The sequence below is a fragment of the Nicrophorus vespilloides genome, unplaced genomic scaffold (assembly GCF_001412225.1).
Source record: "Nicrophorus vespilloides isolate i.1.1-1 unplaced genomic scaffold, Nicve_v1.0, whole genome shotgun sequence".
In the NCBI taxonomy this organism is placed as follows: domain Eukaryota; kingdom Metazoa; phylum Arthropoda; class Insecta; order Coleoptera; family Silphidae; genus Nicrophorus; species Nicrophorus vespilloides.
Window position 1 is genome coordinate 22,712 of NW_017099915.1, and position 19,455 is coordinate 42,166.

The 19,455-nt window shown below is 30.8% G+C and overlaps 3 protein-coding genes across 4 annotated transcripts; 1 reads left to right on the plus strand and 2 right to left on the minus strand.

Moving 5' to 3' along the window:
* Positions 1-992: 992 nt before the first annotated feature.
* LOC108566059 (ribonucleoside-diphosphate reductase subunit M2) lies at positions 993-2,521 on the minus strand. 2 transcript variants are annotated; one of them, XM_017925759.1, is made up of 2 exons: positions 2,416-2,521; positions 993-2,351 (listed from the first exon to the last, which is right to left on the minus strand). In XM_017925759.1, exon 2 carries the CDS (start codon positions 2,345-2,347, stop codon positions 1,268-1,270), a length of 1,080 nt encoding a protein of 359 aa, XP_017781248.1. In that variant the 5' UTR covers positions 2,348-2,351; positions 2,416-2,521; the 3' UTR covers positions 993-1,267. The 2 variants fall into 2 exon arrangements, with proteins under 2 accessions (XP_017781248.1, XP_017781249.1); XM_017925760.1 differs by having other exon boundaries at positions 2,411-2,521.
* Positions 2,522-3,576: 1,055 nt separating this feature from the next.
* On the plus strand, positions 3,577-7,812 carry LOC108566045. Its single transcript, XM_017925741.1, has 14 exons — positions 3,577-3,801; positions 3,855-4,242; positions 4,311-4,403; positions 4,453-4,626; positions 4,684-4,851; positions 4,911-5,093; positions 5,152-5,274; positions 5,331-5,495; positions 5,556-5,924; positions 6,397-6,780; positions 6,845-6,943; positions 7,000-7,182; positions 7,238-7,366; positions 7,425-7,812. Exons 2-14 carry the CDS (start codon positions 3,905-3,907, stop codon positions 7,798-7,800), a joined length of 2,784 nt encoding a protein of 927 aa, XP_017781230.1. The 5' UTR covers positions 3,577-3,801; positions 3,855-3,904; the 3' UTR covers positions 7,801-7,812.
* A 3,143-nt stretch (positions 7,813-10,955) lies between these two features.
* On the minus strand, positions 10,956-15,771 carry LOC108566064 (integral membrane protein GPR180). The gene is made up of 4 exons (XM_017925766.1): positions 14,653-15,771; positions 14,458-14,595; positions 12,517-12,772; positions 10,956-12,452 (listed from the first exon to the last, which is right to left on the minus strand). The coding sequence occupies exons 1-4, from the start codon at positions 15,526-15,528 to the stop codon at positions 12,223-12,225; spliced, it is 1,500 nt and encodes a 499-aa protein (XP_017781255.1). The 5' UTR covers positions 15,529-15,771; the 3' UTR covers positions 10,956-12,222.
* Between the last annotated feature and the right edge of the window lie 3,684 nt (positions 15,772-19,455).

Consider the following 19,455-nt stretch of genomic DNA (forward strand, 5'->3'; position numbering starts at 1 on the left):
TAAAGGTTGAGAAATGCAGAGAAACGACTAGAAATATTAATTGTTCTGTCAATTAAATGAATTTTAAATAAATTGAAATACAATATAAAACATATTTGTTGCTCTTAAAAAGATTAATAGTATGTCTCAATGATGTACAGTAATCTTATTGAGACGCTGTAGACTCATCTCTCTATTTTACCATTCTCAAATTAATTTCAAGGTACCACAAATAAGTCATCTATCGTGTCGTTCTCATAAACTCATGAGAATATCTTTTCCTCGTGGATAAAGTTATTATTAACACATATAGATATATATATATAATAACAATGTATGATATGATACTATACAAGGTTTACACGACAGCCGATAAATTTTATCAATTTTCGCGAATGTTACTTATCAAAACGAATAATATTATGAATTGTTACATTTCATGACTTATTGAATTATTACCAGATTTGATTTCATCACACTCCTCTAATTTATGGCCTTGGTGACCGTCAATATGAGCTCGGGTGTATCTTGTATATTTGTTTTATGAGAATTTATTTTCATTTTTCAAGTTTGTACTCTCTAAAGAAAACCACACTTTCTATTAAATGTTGTGTAACTTTTACAATTTTAGTTTCCAAATATTTTTTTGTTTAATGAAAATTCAAATACATATACTAAACGCCACATAATTATCTGCTTTATTTAAATGTCATATAAGAAGCAAGTACACCAAATGCACATCGAAACTTGCAACATTGCACCTGTTGAATTAAAACAGATCCATACGATACCGTCCATCTGCTGTGTATCCGAAAACATTTCCCGCCAATAACTAAAGCTACGTAAACAAGAACCAACATGTGCAAACCGAACCAGGGCCGCATTAAGGTTGTGGTGGCCACAAGCACTATTCCCCAACATTTCTGTTCATTAAAACTTAATTGATGCAGGTTTTTACATGACTATAACAAACTTTTATCCTTCGTTTCATTTTAAAAGAGAATGTCTATTCATTTAAAGCTGTATGTGTCTATTTATTTAAAACTATATTTACATTTTACGATATTTCCAGATATAATAATCACAAACATTTCACTGTAATTGCAATGATGAATTTCCAATGAAATCATTCTTGCATATTTTAGTACAATTTCTGGGTAAATTAAGTAATCGTTTAATAATGTGACTACTAAAGAAAAAAATCATTAACTCGTGAAAAATCAATGTATTTACAATAAGAATAATTATAAGTAATTAAAAATAAGTTTTCTTTTAAATGAGAATTAAATTAAAAATTGTCCGTCATGGCGAACTCATCGGTGATTTTGGCTAACTGGTATTCTCCAACTTTCTTTTCGAAGAAATTGGTTTTTCCGTCTATCGATATGTTATCCATAAAATTGAAGGGATTTCGCGAGTGGTAGATTTCAGCGATTCCCAAATCTGCCAGCAGCTTGTCAGCCACGAATTCGATGTATTCACACATAAGTCCGCAATTCATGCCGATCAAAGATACAGGCAGGGCTTCGGTAAGAAACTCCTGTTCGATCTTCACGGCATCTCTGATGATGTTCTTGACCCTCTCCTCTGAAGGCTTCTGCACGACGTGCTTAAACATCAAACACGCGAATTTGCAGTGCATCGCTTCATCCCTGGAGATCAACTCGTTGGAGAAAGTGAGACCGGGCATCAATCCTTTCTTCTTCAGCCAGAAGATCGAGGCGAAACTGCCGGAGAAGAAAATACCCTCCACTGCTGCAAAAGCGACGACCCTTTCACCGAATGTCGCTTCTTGACTGGAAATCCAATTTAACGCCCAATCAGCCTTCTTTTTCACGCATGGAATAGTTTCAATTGCATTAAGAAGAAAACTTTTCTCCTTCACATCTTTGATATAAGTGTCTATCAACAAACTGTACATCAGTGAGTGTATGTTCTCCATGGCAATCTGCATGCCATAGAAGAATTTTGCCTCAATAACTTGTACTTCTTTACTGAATCTCTCTACCAGGTTTTCATTGACAATACCATCAGAGGCAGCAAAAAATGCCAACACATACTTGATGAAATGTTTCTCATTTGAAGTCATTTTTTCCCAATCTTTGTAGTCCTTCGACAAATCAACTTCATGAACCTTCCAAAATGAGGCCTCAGCTTGTTCATACATCTTCCACATGTCATTATAGACGATTGGGAACACTACATAACGTTTGGGGTTATCGCGCAACAAAGGCTCTAATTCCACATTGAATTTCTGTTTTCCATCAACACCATTGGATTTTGATGTTTCCACAGCTTTACCTTGAATGTTAATACTGTTGTTTTCAGTAAGAATATTTTCTTTAAAATGTGTGTTTAGGGAAGACATGATTCTAAAATTAGAAACAAACAATTAGTTAGTAATATACACTTAAAAATATAAAAAAAACACCTTACTTTATAATATATAACTCACTAACGCAACAGTACAAAATATAATAACTGCAATACAGAGTGCAACCGTATTAAATACCCTCCAAAAATAAGGCGCCAAAGTAAATTCAATGTTGCCAAACTTCTTCAGAACTACCAACCAACCAACTACATTTCTTCTTGTTATCGCCCCATTCTTAGAAGAATAGAGGTATACAACTTAGCTTGCACTTACATCGACTAAAAAATATTTATAAACAGCCAGTTAAAATAGAGTTTAAATTTATTATTATTATTTATTTAACATATTAATTGGTCAAAAAATGTGATCAAAGGACAATCAATCAATCTTTCCACCATAGTTTTCGTTATTAAATTTGAAATGAAACGTTGCCTACTAATAAATTGGATTTTATTTCCATATTTTTCCTCATATATTGTGGTTTAAGAATGGATTATAATCAAACTTTTCAAGGCTATACACGATACCAGTATTCCACTATTTACAAAATAAATATCAACATATTTATTATACAAATATTGCACAATATTGCAGTTACATGCATATTTACAGTCAAAATTGCTCGTATAGAGCTATTGAGTAATTATTATTTATATTCATTAAGCCTACAACTTAATAGAAATACTATTTGAATCATTAAATCTTAAGAGTATATTATATTTAATATTCATAAACTCCACAACGACATAATACCAAAATATTCCACGGTGTCCAGATAATTTTAACTAATCTAATCGAAGAACTATATACATGGGAAAGTAAACGCATCAAATGACTTGACTATATAGAGCAAAAGAAACGATTATTTATGGATAACAAAATAATTATGTATATTTTTTTATTTTTCCTAATTATAATTGTGTTTGTTTTTCAATGTTAAAACCGGACTATAGTGAGACCGGACTACTTGAAGCCGCACTATGGGAAATATTGCTATGAAAGAAAAAACATGTTACAACGATAATTACCAATAATTACTCTACATAGGCTTGTTCGATCTTGAGATGGTTTTGTTCGTGATCGATCAAATATCCTGAGTATACTCGAGCGCATATTGACGGTCACCAAGATCGTAAATGAGAGCAATGAAATTTACGTATTTTTCAAAATACGTGATGTGTGCGCATTTTTTTATAGATCATAGCGGTCACCATAAACATCATGCGCGAAAGAGGACGAAATATTAAACTGTGATTGAGCATGTTGATCTAGTAAGCTACGTTCTCGAAATGTAAACAAGGCTTATCTAAATACTAAACGAAAAGTCGTAAATGCATATAGATTTGGATATAATAATCTGGTACTACTATAATTGTATCTTCAATGTAGGTATATTAAGTCTGCAGTCTTCCAGAGTAAATTCTGATCTTGTTCATAACCTCTCATATGTAAGATAAACATTGTAAGATAAATATTTATTACAAACTTTATACACTTGCAGTATCACAACACTTTTTAGCCTTTCTTATTCTGATTTATTTTTTAACTAAAATGCGTTGTGCTGTGTTTGGTTGTAACAGTAACAATAACTCAAAGAAATATATCAACAAAACCATGAATTTTTTTCGTTTTCCAAAAGATCCAGATATTTGTGAAACGTGGATAAATGCTTGTTCACGAGCAGATAAGTTCAACGTAACTACTGCTAGAATCTGTCATCTCCATTTCAGCAAAGAAAAAGATTTTGTAAGATGCTTGAGAGAAGAATTACTAGGGGAAATAAATAAAAGCCGGAGGCAGTTGAAAGAAGGAGTAGTTCCAACATTAATGTTGAATAACTATGTTCATGGCCAAAAGGCAAAAACAATATATGCTTTAGTGAAATCCAAGTAAGTATTCAAGTACTTGTAATTACTTAATTTACAAATTACTGAGTTTTTGCTTGAATCTCTTATAGTGATCATGTCTCTGGGCAAGGTGATATTAGGATTGAAGAAAGAATTCTCTTGGAAAATGAAAATGATTTATCACTTAGTACCAAGAAGACTCAGTATTCAAATTAAATTTTTCTTTTTAAATAACTAATATACATGTTTTAGAATTAAAACAAAGAAACCTGCAAAGAAGCCTGTAATCATTAGAAATTTGAAAAATATTACTTTATTGGGAAAGCAATTGAAAGTGCAAGGTGGCACTAGAAGTTTTGGTAATAATAATAGAGAAAAAACTATTAATATTCTTCAAAAATCACAAATTACCAATAGGAGTAGTGGGTATTTTAAATTTTATATTTTGTTCATTAAAGTTATTAACTAATATATATGTTTTAGAATCAAGATAGAAAAGTCATCAAATAAACCTGTAATTATTATTAATAGAGAGAATACTGGTTCATTAGGAAATCCATTGCAAGTTGAAGGTGACAGATCTAGTGCTGGCAATAATGATAATAATAGTGAAAAAACAGTGGATGATGAAAGCACCAATAGGAATAGTGGGTATATTACATTAATTTTTTTTAGTGATAAAAAAATATTAACTAATATATATCTTTTAGAGTAAAGATAGAAAAGTCGGAAAATAAACCTGTAATTATTATTAATATCAAGAATACTGCTTTATTAGGAAATAACTTCAAAGTCAAAAGTGACAAATTTAGTGCTGGCAATATTAATAGTGGAAAAGCACTGGATGATGAAAGCATTCTTCAAAGATCACTTGCTACCAATACAAGTAATGGGTATATTCAATTTAAAATTTTGTTGGTGAACAAATATTAATTAATATATATGTTTTAGAATCAAGAGAGAAGATCCAACAAATAATACTGAAATTATTACAAATTTATTAGGAAACCACTTGAAAGTGGATTGTATCAGATCTTGTGCTAGCAGCAACATTACAACCAACAGCAGTGCTGAGTACTTTAAACTTTATATTTGTTAATATAAACATTTTACCTGTTATATAATTATAGAATCAACGCACAAGGTCCATCAAAGAACTATGTAATCGAAGGTTTGGTAGAGACACTCTCAAATGCAACAAAAGGTAGCTCCTGCAGTGGAAATATAAGTATTGAAAAAGCGGTGAATGTTGAAAACGTTTCACAAAGATTAATAATTACTAGTAGAAGTATTGGGTATTTTAAAACCTTGTATATATGTCGGTGTTCAAATTTTAACTAGTATAACTGTTTCAGAACTAATACCGAAGGTTCTTCAGATAGTAAAAAAATTATTGCGGAATTGGAGCAGAAGATTGCTGTATTGGAATGGCAGTCGAAGGGTTTGAAAAATATCTTCTCGCCAGCGCAAATAAAGAGAATTAACGAACCACTCAAACGTCCTAGATGGTCGGAAGAAGATATTAGTGATTCCATTGTTCTTTTTGCAAATGGACCAAAAGTCTACAAATTGCTATTAGAAAAAGGATATCCCTTACCTGCGATCAATACTCTCCGATTATGGATGAAGAACGCTAACATTAAAAACCTGTATTTAAAAACGAAGATGCATAGTGGAACTAAGAGGGATAAAACAATATCCAACAAAATAAAGAAAACTAAAAAGTAATAAAAAAAATCGATCCTTGAGATTTCTCTTTTTTTTTAATCCAATTTATTATTTAATATTTCCAAAAGAATTTCATTTTATATAATGGAATATACTTTAAACTTTGTAAAATAAACAGTGGTATGTCGGTAATGCGACGAATAGCTAGTTCCAATGTCGTTATGAATTTAAAATGTGTTTTTGCGGTGGTGACGAGTTGGAGCAAGTTGGAGGTTACGTTCGCGGAGAGTAAACAAATAATTTGATTTAATACTAAGACAAAACGGAATAACGTAAATAACAATTAGATTTTGATTCAGTTAACTCTGTTATTAGATTCTTATTGGCTTTTATGTACATCCAAAGAAAACGTTTTCGAGCTACTTTATAACCTCTGATATGTAAGCTAAATATTACAAAACAAGCACATATTTTAAACCTTGTAACATTGCAGCTCCCAAACACTTCTATGCCCCCTTAGTCCTGATTTTTATTACCTAACATGCGTTGTGCTGTATTCGGATGCAACAGTGATAATCAGACAAAGAGGGAATTCGATAGAACAATAAAGTTTTTTCGATTTCCCGTTAAAGATCCAGTCGTTTGCGACAAATGGATTAATGCTTGTTCACGTGCGGACAAGTTTAATGTAAATAATGCCAGAATCTGTGAGCTGCATTTCAACAAAGAAACAGACTACGAACGTTGTTTGAAAGAAGAGTTGTTAGGATATGTAAATAAAAATCGTAGGCAATTGAAAAAAGGAGTAGTTCCATCATTAAAGAGATACAAGAATATGATGGATCAGAATGATAATGAGCAACCTGTTCCAAGAAAAAAGGGAAACACAGTATTTATTTTAGAGAAATCAAAGTAAGACCCTGTAATGATTTAATTTATTTAGTACTAAACTTAAATTTGTCTAATTTTTAATTAGTATTTGCAATGACTTCTCTGGTGTAGGCAATGTTAATGTTGAAGAAACAATTAATTTAGAAAATGTGCATCAATCTTCCATCAGATCCAACAAAACAGGGTATTTTAAAGTTCGCATATGTTGTTGTAAATTTGACTCAATAATATCTATTTCAGAATCAATATACAAGATCCTGCAAAAAAACATTTAATTGTTTCAGATTTAAAGAGTATTTTCATTGTAAAAAGGCAGATGCAGGTAACAGGTGAAGGTTCTAGAGATGGAAATGATAAGAATGAAAGGACAAATAATACTGACAGTTTGAATCAAACATCACTTCTTGCCAACATGAGTAATGAGTACTTTCTACTCTGAATTTATTAATGCAAAAATGTTAACTATTGTATTTTTTAGTAACAAATCTCCAGGTGCTTCAAACAATCATATAAATTTGAAATATAATACAGAATTGTTAGGAAAGCACTCTGAAACGATATGTAAAAGCTCTTCTCAAAGATTATTTATTACCAAAAGGAGTATTGCGTACTTTTTAATTTTAATTTATATTTACATAAAAAAATAACTCTTCCGTTTATTTTAGTACTAATACAGAAGGTGTTTCGGATAATCAAAAAACAATTTCAGATTTGAAGCAGAAGAATGCTATTTTGGAATGGCAAACGAAGGGCTTGAAGAGCATCTTTTCGCCAGCGCAAATAAAGAAAATTAACGAGCCTCTCAAACGACCCAGATGGTCTGAAGAAGATATTAGCAATTCCGTTGTTCTTTATGCAACGGGGCCTAGACTCTATAAATTGCTAATAGGAAAGGGATACCCGTTACCTGCGATTGCTACTCTCCGATTTTGGATGAAGAACGCTGACATTAAAAACTTATATTTAAAAACGAGGGTACGTACCGGAATACGCAAGACAGCTAAAATAAATTCCAACAAAAGAATAAAGATCGTTACATAACGTAATAAAAAATAGAATATTTTGATGACTTTGTTTTATTAATATATGTACATAAAATAAATCACTTTATTTCATGTATAAATCAAATTGTCAATATTTAAATTAAATAAGAGCGAGGACGACTTATTGAGGTAGGCAAGATCTGGATCGATAGCCCTTTGGTTATAAGAATGGTCAATGAATGATTTCAGAGCGTTTTTTCATTAAAAAAATTGCCTTTATAAACAGAACGTCTAATATTTTGGTTTTAAACATTAATCGAATTAAACATCAAGCGATTTATTACTTATTAAATATGTTACAATATCTTTCAGTTTGAGAAATATTGTTACTGTGTTGTTATTATCCATTAATCGTGTTCTTCTTCTTGCTCTACTACTTTCAACAAATTTTCAATTAACATTGGAAAATCGTAAAATTGAAAGACAGGTTTTCAGTGAAATGTAGATTACAAACTCTCTTAATACACTTTATACGCTCCTTATCCATATTTTCAATGATTCATTCAACGTAGCAATTTTCCATTGCTCGAACAATAGAGAATGAAGCGGAGGAAATGATCTCAATGGAATATCATCGCCGCTTTTAGTATTGCACCCTTGAAAGCAATTCAATTACACATATATATATAATAATTGTACACACATTACTTACTTACACGTGTTTGCTTGTATTATTCAAAACGGCGAAATACAAATGGACGAACATAGAAATAATGATTTGAAACTCCATAAAAAAGTTTATGATCGCAAAGTAAATATTTGAAACATTTCCGATCGTCGACCAGGAGGGGAGGTCGTTAGGCCACCCCCAATCTGCCGTGTGTGCAGAAGGAATTACGTCCCTATTAGACATTATTCACAAGGTGAATAGTGTAATCGAAAAAAAAATAAGATGTGTCAACTATAAGATAAAAAATAAGCGAGAAAGATTGTACGAAGATTCAAACAATAAAAATATAGTGATATTAAAGTCAAAGTTCTTTTAATAAAAATTATTAAAAAAATATCAAGAACTCCCTGTTTTCTATAACAGTGGTTCCCAACCCATGGTCCATGGATCAAATGGTACCGGTATCTAGCGAGTTAAATATTAAATCACTGTATATTCTTATTTTGGTGTAACTGTATCAACATCCCTCCCTCAGCGGGCCGCGCTAAAATTATCAAACGTTGACCGGTCCGCGGGGGTACGCGATAACCGGGCGACGGTCAACTCGGCGACTGACACTTTAAAATAAAATTTTAACATATTCGCTTACAATAATAACAATATTTTTTTAGCCATATAATAGAACATAATATAAATTTGATGTATATAAAAAGTAAAATGAAAATAATTGTAAAAATTCCATAATAAAACAAAATATGTAAAGATTCTTTATATTTGAGAAAATTGGATTTGGTTGTAGGGTTTATCGGTTTTTCAACTACAAAATCGGTTTTTGAGTCGTCTCTGGCATAAATACTAAGTTTCATGAAGGAATTAAGTTTATGATAGAAAGAGGCATAAGGACGACAAGATGCGAATTTATTAACAAGTGAAGACATTTGAATTTCTGTTACGTGAAATGAAAAAGTTGAAAACTGAAATTACTTGCACTTCTCCTTTACTTATAGAATCCACAAAATGTTTGGACAAAGACGTCCAGCGTATTTTTTTCACTAGCATCAAAAAATGTGATCATTAAGTTATCTAGACAATTATTATCAAGATTGTATCCAAATTATTCAATACCAGATAACTACAATGATGAAAAAAGCGGCGAAGAAGAAAATCAAGTCATAGCTTGCAAAATATGTTTCAGCAATAGTGCAGACATTCTATTCTATTTAAAATCATATTTTCTGAGAAAAAAATAAATAATAATATAAATACAATAATACTTTATAAATATTTACTGATATTCGTTTTTCTATATAGTTTTCTGTGGAGATATTTTATGTTGTTATAGTTTTATGTAATATTCAATAATTTTAAAAAGGAAAATTCGAAAATAAGTTTTGCAGAAAAGTTGACCCTAGTTGGTCGTAAAGCGAAAAGTCGTATAACGAATCAATTGTTTTGACACAAATCCGCCTTGATTTCTGCTTTTTGAGAAACATTGTGGAAAAAGTGTCATAATAAAAAAGGCCGTTTTAGCGAAATGTCGCATAATAAGTTATATGTGTATGGAAAATATCATGTATAAATTTCGGGAAAAATAATATGCAATTATAGACATAATAGAAATAAAGTTGCTATCAATATGCAGGGCTGTCTCCAATAATGCAAATGTATGCTGTAGATTCAATGATTCTACCTCCAAAAACATAATTTGAAACTAAGAACAAAGCCTTCCACTGCTGACCAAATACAGTGACGCTTAACAAATGGTTGCTGCAAGAGATCGTTGAACGGCTGACTGCTGGCTGTGTTGGTTGCAATTCCTAGAATTGAGCGCAAACGTGTGGAACGCAACATGCCGAGTTGAGCGTACTTGCAATGGTGCAGTACATTGTGTAAAAAATGGTAACCTGACAAAAGAGTAGTAAAACAGAACATTGGATTAAAATATTTCTTAATATAAATCATACAAAATTTACTGAGTACTTACTTTCATTGGATTAGGACAAGGAGACATGGATATGGAAGAATAATAATATGCAAAGATTATCATAGTAATATCATTTTTGTTTAATTATTACAAAAAAGTTGATTTTAGTATAACAGTGGATAAAAATAATTGATCGATGTCCATCATGTTCAACGAGTTCAGTTTAATAAACGAATTGACATATCCTAAGGATACAGAACTAGATACAAATGTGCCGACAATCGAAAACCAAACACATCCAATTTCGTAGTGTGCACTTTTCCTTTCGATAATAAAACACGCGCACAACAAATAAACAAAAAAAAAACAACAACTCCAAAATTACACCCATCACATTATTTTTCCATTTAAAGACTTTCTTCGCCGAAATCGAAGAATATTTATATAAATATATTGTTTTTGCTTTGAAAACCGCCAAATCTGTTTTCGAAGTTACAAACCGAACAATTAAAATCTAAAATTCATACTCAATAATAATAATCAAATCCGATAGACACCAGACTCCAATATTATTATTTATCAATATAATATCATTTATTATTTATATTTATTATTTTTTTTTTTAGAAAAATATGGCTTTGAGATATTTTTGTTTGTTAAAATTTGGCAAAAAAATTCCTATACACAAATCATCGTCGTATTCATTCATTGGCTGCACTCAGTCTAATCACATATATTAATCATCATCATCATATTGGGGCATGTTCACAGATTATCATTGAAATTCCTCAATACTTAAAACCAAAATATTCACTAAATTATGTCTCTATAAGTAGGTATAATACATTCATGCCAAACCAACAAACATCACCAACACCATTCGCTTTTCCACTATAAAATTAAAATGATTTAATAGTCATAATGTGTAAAACAATACAAGTTTAAAAACATATCTATCCATCCAGTTGCTACTAACTGTTAGTTTCTTAAATTAGTTCAATATAGTTATTGTTAATAGTCAAAATACTAAAATTAATTACTGTATTAATATGATCATTCGTATGACTAAAAGAAAATGGTTACTGATTTAGATGGAAAATGTAATTGTGTTGATTAATGTCTCCTGGTTTATATACAAAATAAGATATAATAATTAAATAAACACTAATTAACATTAAAATAATATCACATCACATCAATGGATACAAAACCGAAAACCAGTTTTTGAGCTCTCACTTTCTATGCCAACATACTCAATTTTCGCTTTCCCGTAATTTTTTGTTTAAATCTACATTTATAAAAAAATCATTAACCCAGTGAAACACGTTCGAATTAAATTATTTTTTTGAAGTTTTCAACGGAAAAGCCTCGCGATCTAAACAGTTTATCCTCTTATCTTACGTATTACTAATAATTATAGATTATTTGATAAAACTGAATATTTGTGCACTAATGTAATATCGATATAAAAAGTTAGCACGTCAAACCAAACAAAAAAAGTGGATCGTAACGATAATCTTAGTTTAACTAAGATTCCGTCCGATATTTGAGCAATTAATAGAACATAATCGTATGATAAAAGATAATATGGCTAAAAAAAATATAATAGTTGGGATAATTTTGTTGATGGTGAAGGGAAACGTGCAAGGTTTGATGATAAAAATGACAGCAGCTTCTATTTACAGGCTGTTAGAAAAATATTGACTACGCGATTCACGCACGTTTGTGCCGAAGAACACAGACCATCTGGACGAAAATGAAAGAAGAATTTCAACAGCAGCCGCAACGCAATTAAACGTTGGTTAATCGAATATATACAAACCATCCTAAACGTGATTACATAGTTGCGGTTCAATAGGATGAGTAGTTATAGTAGTAATAGTCATTCAGGCGTTGGTCTTGGCCGGATCTTCGTACCTCCCTATTTCCAGAGTGCTCATGCTGCTCAATGAAGTGTAGGAGTTGTTCACTATGTGCGGAGCCTCGTTAAACTCGTCCAACTCTTCGCTGTCGGCCACCGAAGGTCCAGCAAGTAGGAAGTACTGCTCAGACCTTGTCGGCCAAAGGAGATGAGCCATTACGCAATAGGCGAAGCAATCTGCAGAGTAGGTGATCCCTGAAATGGAGAATTAGAACATTTAGTAAATTCTCGTTTGCGTTTAATCGGATGAACTTCCTACCTAGCAGCAATTTGAACCTCCAGAGAGCGGAGACGTGAAGCGCAATTAGCGCGAGTATTGGTAGGTAGATGAACCATACGAGGCTCGATGCTCCGAAGTGAAGAAGGAAGTTCAACTTCTGCGTGTTGTGCTCGTACAGCATTGTGGTCCTCAGTTCGTACAGGAACCATATCATAATCAGCCATCTGAACACTATTATCAACCAGCCAGGCCATGTCTGATACTCATCGATGTCTTCAATAATATCAACTTCAGTCTGCAATAAAATATTAATTTACAGTTACATTATTTTTCAAATGAACATTTTATTTATTTTAACCATTTTTCGTCATTTTTAAGAAACTAGAAACATAATCAATTACATCAGTAGGTGGCAGAAATAGCGCCATAATTAATTATTATAAAGAAATCACTATGAAATTCTTATATACAACAGAAGTTGTACTAGATTAAGTAAAGTAATTGTTTTTAGTGGAAGATTTAGAAAACCTAGTTAGCAACGAAGACAGAGAAAATAATGACCAAATTAAAGACCTTCCTGTCTAAAAAATGTTAACAACCTAAGATTTAAAAAAGTGCTTAACAGTGCTGAACATAGTTAAAATAAAAAAATATATTTTTTGGATTTCTTTTAGAACACAATAAAATTAAGTTAAGTTTTAAAGGGCAGTGGTATTGCACCACCTTTTGAACATGCCATCTTAATTTTCTAGAAAATGTCTAAGAAAGTAGCTTTATTAAAACTATGCATCAATTTTTATTGTTACAAACACATTTTACAAAGTAAATTTTTGTTTCGTTTGGGCCTTTTTGGGGCGAGAAATTTCTAGCCAACAGGTATTTGGACTGTTTCACGTTTAAAATTTTAATAGTAATATAAACAAGTACCGACAGACTAAAGGTTAAAGAAATAGCTCAGACAATTGTTAAATTAAAGAGAAAAAATGCACAAATAATCAACTTTACACTCATATCATAAAATGTAATTTCACGTTGTATATAAGTTGATTGTTTACTGTCATAGCAATAAACTAATCCTAGAGATGAATTACTAAGTCAAATGTTATTTCACATTTTACAAAGTCACTGCATCTTAACTTTAACTTTAAAGCATAATAACTTCAGAAGAAAGTACTCCATTTCTCTTTTTATATAATATATACACAAAATAATAATGGGATATCAATATGATTTGATACATGTCTCAAAACGACAAAAAATACAAATTTGTGTATGTTAATATTTAATTGACAATTTAGTGGACATAGAAAACTACTTAAATAGTATTTGTTTCTCTAGTTCTCGTTTTATATTTTTTTTTATATTAAAATATGTGTTCATAAAAGAATATTATTTTTATGCTGAGTATATCAGTTGTACTTAATCGCAGTAACTATGTCTGTTTTGACTATATCATGTTATGACTTAAACAGCTGTTTTAAGGTCATCGCCCACCAAATTGTATGTAATCAGTCACCGGTAACCTTAACCTAATTCTTTATAACAAGATAAGTAATCACCGATTAATGGTGAAGACTTACAATGTTTATGTTTTAGTAATTCTTAATTTATGATCAGCGCCGCGATAGTGACGACAGATCCAGGTGCATCAAGCATAGTAGTGCCAGTAATAGTATTGTTTTAATGATGGAAGAGTGCGCAAAATTGATATTTGGCCACAAACGCAAGATTTCCTTACTTCGGCACAGTTTATTTATTTTTTAAGATCATTTTAATATTAAAAAAATCTACATCATATTTTCTTAAAATAATTCATTTTATTTTTGTTCGTTCTGATACCTTTGTAATTTCGCAAAACATTATTGTATGACTGATGCAATAAACATTTTTATTATTATAAATTTTAGTTTATAATTAATTTCTTTAAATATTATAAAAAGTTTTAAACATCTAATATAGAGTAAATCTTTAAAATCTTACCAAATTCCATACATACAGCAGAATGTGCACAACACCATAACACAGCCAAATAGCAAAAACCAATGGTTTCCAAGTCAATTCCATTCTGGTCACAGCCCACCCCTTTGCCAAAAGGAGCAATAACAGCATAAAAGAAGTCTATAAAAGTAATGAAAACAATGATTTAAATGATTATTTAACTGTCAGAAAACTCACCCTTGATAAAATATCAAAAATATCACCAGCCATTGACAATTTAGGATATCCTATGCCATCCAAACAAAATTTCAGTGTGTGAATAAGGATGAAGCACAGAGCAACAAAATCCAAAAGCAAACTTGCTGTGAACAACTTGGTCACTGGATGTTTCTGGATTCGTACAGCATGCAATTGCAATGGCACTAAAACCATATAGCAAAACCAGAACAACAGGTACAATTCCAAAGTGTTCTGGCGGTCAAAAGAGAATTGGTAGCTCAAGCTACTGAATGTAGTGTTTGGGTTACCATTGACCAACCATATATCATAGTCAAACTCCTGGTGCCCATGGCCTTCATTACTAGTCCACTCACATTTATCATTCAAATGGCAGGCAACGAATGAAATATACCAGAATGATGGCTGCTTCAAGTCTTGTATCACATATGTGAACTGGTTTCCTTTCACCACATTCCAAGCAGTATCCTCATCTAAGCAGAGTCCACCTTTTGGACAAGGCACTTTTCTCAGGTAATCATTGCCTTTTGGATTGCATTTAGCATCAAAGGCTTTAACACTGAGCTTATTGAACATCCTCTTACATGCTTCCTTCTTGTTGTAGATCACACGGTTCTCATAGTACTCTAAGAACAGTGACCTATCCAGCACTGCTAATGTCACAGGCACAGAGAAGTTGTGTCTGGCTGTTATGTTACCAAATATATAGCCGTGTGTGGTTTCCCTCTCATGTCTTTCAGTCTTCTGGAAACCAAACTTGACAAGGAACTTAAAGAACTCATCAGTCCTAAATTTTCCTTGCAAATGTGTTGCCTGTACACCACTAAAACACAAACAAACAAAAACAAATTTCACTACTGCACTGCACCAAAACATTTTAATGTTATTAAATGTCCAAATGATCTGACAATGCTGACAGGTTATGTCCAGCTGTCACCGAATCTGACAACTGTCAAATACACAACAGTTTTTGTCTAATTAGCACAGCGGATTACACATAACAAGTTGTTTGCCTTCGCACGTTCCTACTAACATATTACATCGACATTTTTAACTTGATCAGCAATTAATATACACGATAAATACTTAATTTGTGCTGGTGACGTTTCATTTCTTTACAGATATCTACTTGTCAACCGTCAGAACCACAGCAAATTCAAATTTTCAAACTTTATAAAAAATAGATTCAAATGAATTCATTATTTAAATAATTTGTTTTACTTCTTATTTTAAAAATTATCATTCCTTGTGTTAGATTAAATTATATAAATCATGAATGTGTAAGTCTATTATAATTGTTGCTGATCATTTTAAAATAATTATGTTTAATTAAATAAATTTAATTTTATACATTTTTATTAGTTGCATGTTATAAATTCTAAACAATTTACAATGTCACAATTACATAAATACAGAAAACGTGTATTTCATTTAAATATATGAGATGTTACCATATGCAAAATCAATTCAATTAAAATCATATTTCAATATAAAAATTTTCTCTAGAATCCAATTAAAACTTAGAAAATATAATACAGTAATTGTGATTTCAATTACTTCTGGAAATCAGACAATGTCTCATTGCGGTGTTATTTAAAGATAACAAATTTGTTTTCATTTCACAATTATTATTTTAAATTTATGCGGCAAACAAATATGTACAATGATGTAAATGTCTGTAAAGCCAGGCTAACCGCAATTATACAACAACAAAAAACAATCCATCCTTGAAAATCTATGTCATACATTAAACGTGCATTTGTGAGAAATTATCAACTGCGAGTTCTTGGCTACAACTAACCGATCAATACAGAGAAATCGAAAAAAAAAAGTAATACATCATTATTTATTTATATGCAAACAATTTATCATGAATAATTTAATTAAATTCATGGAACTGCTTATTACAATAACGCATTCGAGAATTATTTAAATATTACGTGAAATTAGTAAAAGATAATTACTATCATTTAGTTTAACCATTATAGTTAGTGTATATCGTCTATATTTATCAAAATATTAATTGATATACAGTTTCAGAATGTATTTTCCTAGCAATGTAATCTTTGATTGCATTATTTACTATATTCCTAATAAATAACGGAAAATAATGTCTGGGATTATGATTTTGCACAACGTGAGTGATTAATTTCAAGTGGAATAAGTTAAATCGTTTCAGGAAATTCATTAGACGTGTATTATCTTATCAAATTTAAAAATGTTGTTCATAATAAAACCATAAAGAAAATCGATTAAAATATAATATTTAAAAGGTCAGCGTCAACACAAAGTATGTGACCATAACTATTTTCAGAACAATCGAATAAATAAGTATACATACCTGATTATATCTTACATTGAACTTATATATTATTATACTGTTATTAAATTCTTTGAAGCTTCAGAAATTCGTATATATTTCTAGACTGAAGTGAGGCTAGACAAAAAAAAACTATGCATAGTTTTAAAGAATTTTCTGATTAGGTGGTAATTGCTCTTTCCTGTACATTTTCTAAAAAATTAAGATTCAATTAAAAAGGTGATAATGCCCTCAGAGTTAAGATAGAACATTGAAATTTATATGCAAGTATATTGACTAATATATAAAAAAAATACTTTAATCCATGCAATTCATAACAAAATTGTTGATTATGATAGGATTTTTCGTCTATAAGACAGTAATCTTCATATTTTACAGAGAATAAATAGAAAACATAGATAACTGCCAACCAATCATATTTTATTAGTTTCCATATATAAACCACGAACTGTTGAAACGATTGTTGAAATGAATTATAAAAAAAACTGGGTCATCGCGAACGGAAAAATGTCAAAAAATGTTGCCTTAAATTACCCATAAATTATGGACAATAAACGAAGGCATTACACAGAACCTGTTTCGCCATCTGCTCTCTGCCTGGAAATATTGCAAAACGTAGTCAACCAAACTACAATTTATGAACCACCTGTAAATGTTTTCGTTTCTCAATGTGTTCATTCATTTTGCACTTTCCGTATAATTTATACCAATTAGAACCTTCTTTCTTTTTTCGAGTTCATAAACATTATTTTGGTATTTTTCAAGATAAAAGATGGGAAATGTTCAAGGATAGGAAGAAACAGTTGAGAAATAAAACTGCGCGTATTTCAATTTGCAATTCTTAACATTAATTATATTATATCATATTTATATATATATTTTTTACATTCAAACATTCTACATACAATATTTCTACAGTAAAGTTTTACAGATTTGTTGAAGAATTATGTACATACAATTCACAAATATTTCTCTAAAATTTCGAGCTGTATATATATAATGTGTATATATACATACAGAAAAATATCACAATAATATTATATTTATATATATATATTTTTTATGAATGAAATAATTGCACTTTCAGGCAATAATAAAAATCTCTTTTTTTGTTATTTTAACTTGTTTTCTTTTTGTGTTATCATTTTATCTTCTTTGTTTCTTTCTTGAATCAAACGAGCGTACATAATTCTAGAAAAACCTGGACTGGATCTTCATTAACTTTTCTTCATCTTGTGAGGGGCGGGGGTCGTGTTGGGCGAGGAGGGGTACATTTAGTTAACAATTCCATTTACATAAGTAATTAAAATTAAAAAAAAGATGATAAAAAAAGTGGTTGGGCAAAGGTAAAACATGTATATGTAGTATAACAACATCGAAGTGGAGGAAAACAAATATGTTACAAATTAAATGCATATTAATAATTATAAGTGTATATACGCGTCAAAGAAGATATTATAGATTAAAGAGAAACCCTGCTAATTATGTGATTTTTTCCTTACAAGTTCACCTACGAAAATCCGTTTACGATTATTTTTTTTTGCGAATTAAATTCTACTTGCATTCACACGCGAAAATTTCCATCCAAATTTTTTTCAAACAATCCCAAGATCAGATTCTCGATCGAACCTCGGAACGACAAAAGGTAAACTCTGCGACGTGCAAATGCAAATGCAACTACTAACTACCGCTGCGCTCCAAATGGTTCAGCCAATTAATTGAATTCGCAAAAAAAATAATATAGAGTGGATCCTACACAAATGTATACAGAATAGTTACACAACATTTGAACATTCATTGACAGCTAAAACGGGGGAGGGCGAGTTAATACATCGATACATATATATTTTTTTTGTCTTCTAGTTGCTCCTTTTTTCCGAAGCTACAAATACAAATCACAGCTGACATCATCTTTTTTTTTTTAACATTTTCTTTTACCTCTCTGCATACACAACACAAATATATATATAATTTTTTTTTCACTTAAATCCTTACAAACATTAATTTTGTATTTACAAATATTCTTTATCCGTGGATCAGGCCGATTTTTCCATATAAATTTAGTTCGAATTTTGTTTATGAAAAAAAAAACTAAAGAAGATAAAACACCTAACGGCAATTACAAGAAAAATATAAGTTAATTTCGGGTTAAGTAACCACACCATACTAAAAAAAAGTCGTTGTAAATCACACAAAGAAAAATTGCTCTTTTTTTTCAAGTAAAAAATAAACGTATTTGTACACAGAATTCAGTCATTCGCGAAACAAAACTAAAAAAATGCTTTTCAAACCCTACATTTAAAAGAAAAAGTAACTAAATAGAAGAGAAATCTGCTCGTGAAATTGTTGACGATGGCAATCGACGATGATGGTGGGAGCGAGTGTGTATTTTTTTCTGTGCGCATTCGTTGCAACAGAAATACACGTTGCAAATATGGCATTCACCTCATCCGAAAGATGTTGTCAACGGTTGCGCAACATCC

Excerpts from the sequence above, each read along its gene's own strand:
- LOC108566059 (XM_017925759.1), bottom strand. The coding sequence starts at position 2,347 with ATGTCTTCCCTAAACACACATTTTAAAGAAAATATTCTTACTGAAAAC.
- LOC108566045 (XM_017925741.1), top strand. The coding sequence starts at position 3,905 with ATGCGTTGTGCTGTGTTTGGTTGTAACAGTAACAATAACTCAAAGAAA. Across the intron at positions 5,496-5,555 it reads ATTACTAGTAGAAGTATTGG|AACTAATACCGAAGGTTCTT; the intron begins GTATTTTAAAAC and ends TAACTGTTTCAG. Across the intron at positions 5,925-6,396 it reads AAAATAAAGAAAACTAAAAA|TTTATTACCTAACATGCGTT; the intron begins GTAATAAAAAAA and ends TTAGTCCTGATT.
- LOC108566064 (XM_017925766.1), bottom strand. The coding sequence starts at position 15,528 with ATGTTTTGGTGCAGTGCAGTAGTGAAATTTGTTTTTGTTTGTTTGTGT. Across the intron at positions 14,596-14,652 it reads TTTTTGATATTTTATCAAGG|ACTTCTTTTATGCTGTTATT; the intron begins GTGAGTTTTCTG and ends TTACTTTTATAG. Across the intron at positions 12,453-12,516 it reads GAGGTTCAAATTGCTGCTAG|GGATCACCTACTCTGCAGAT; the intron begins GTAGGAAGTTCA and ends TCTCCATTTCAG.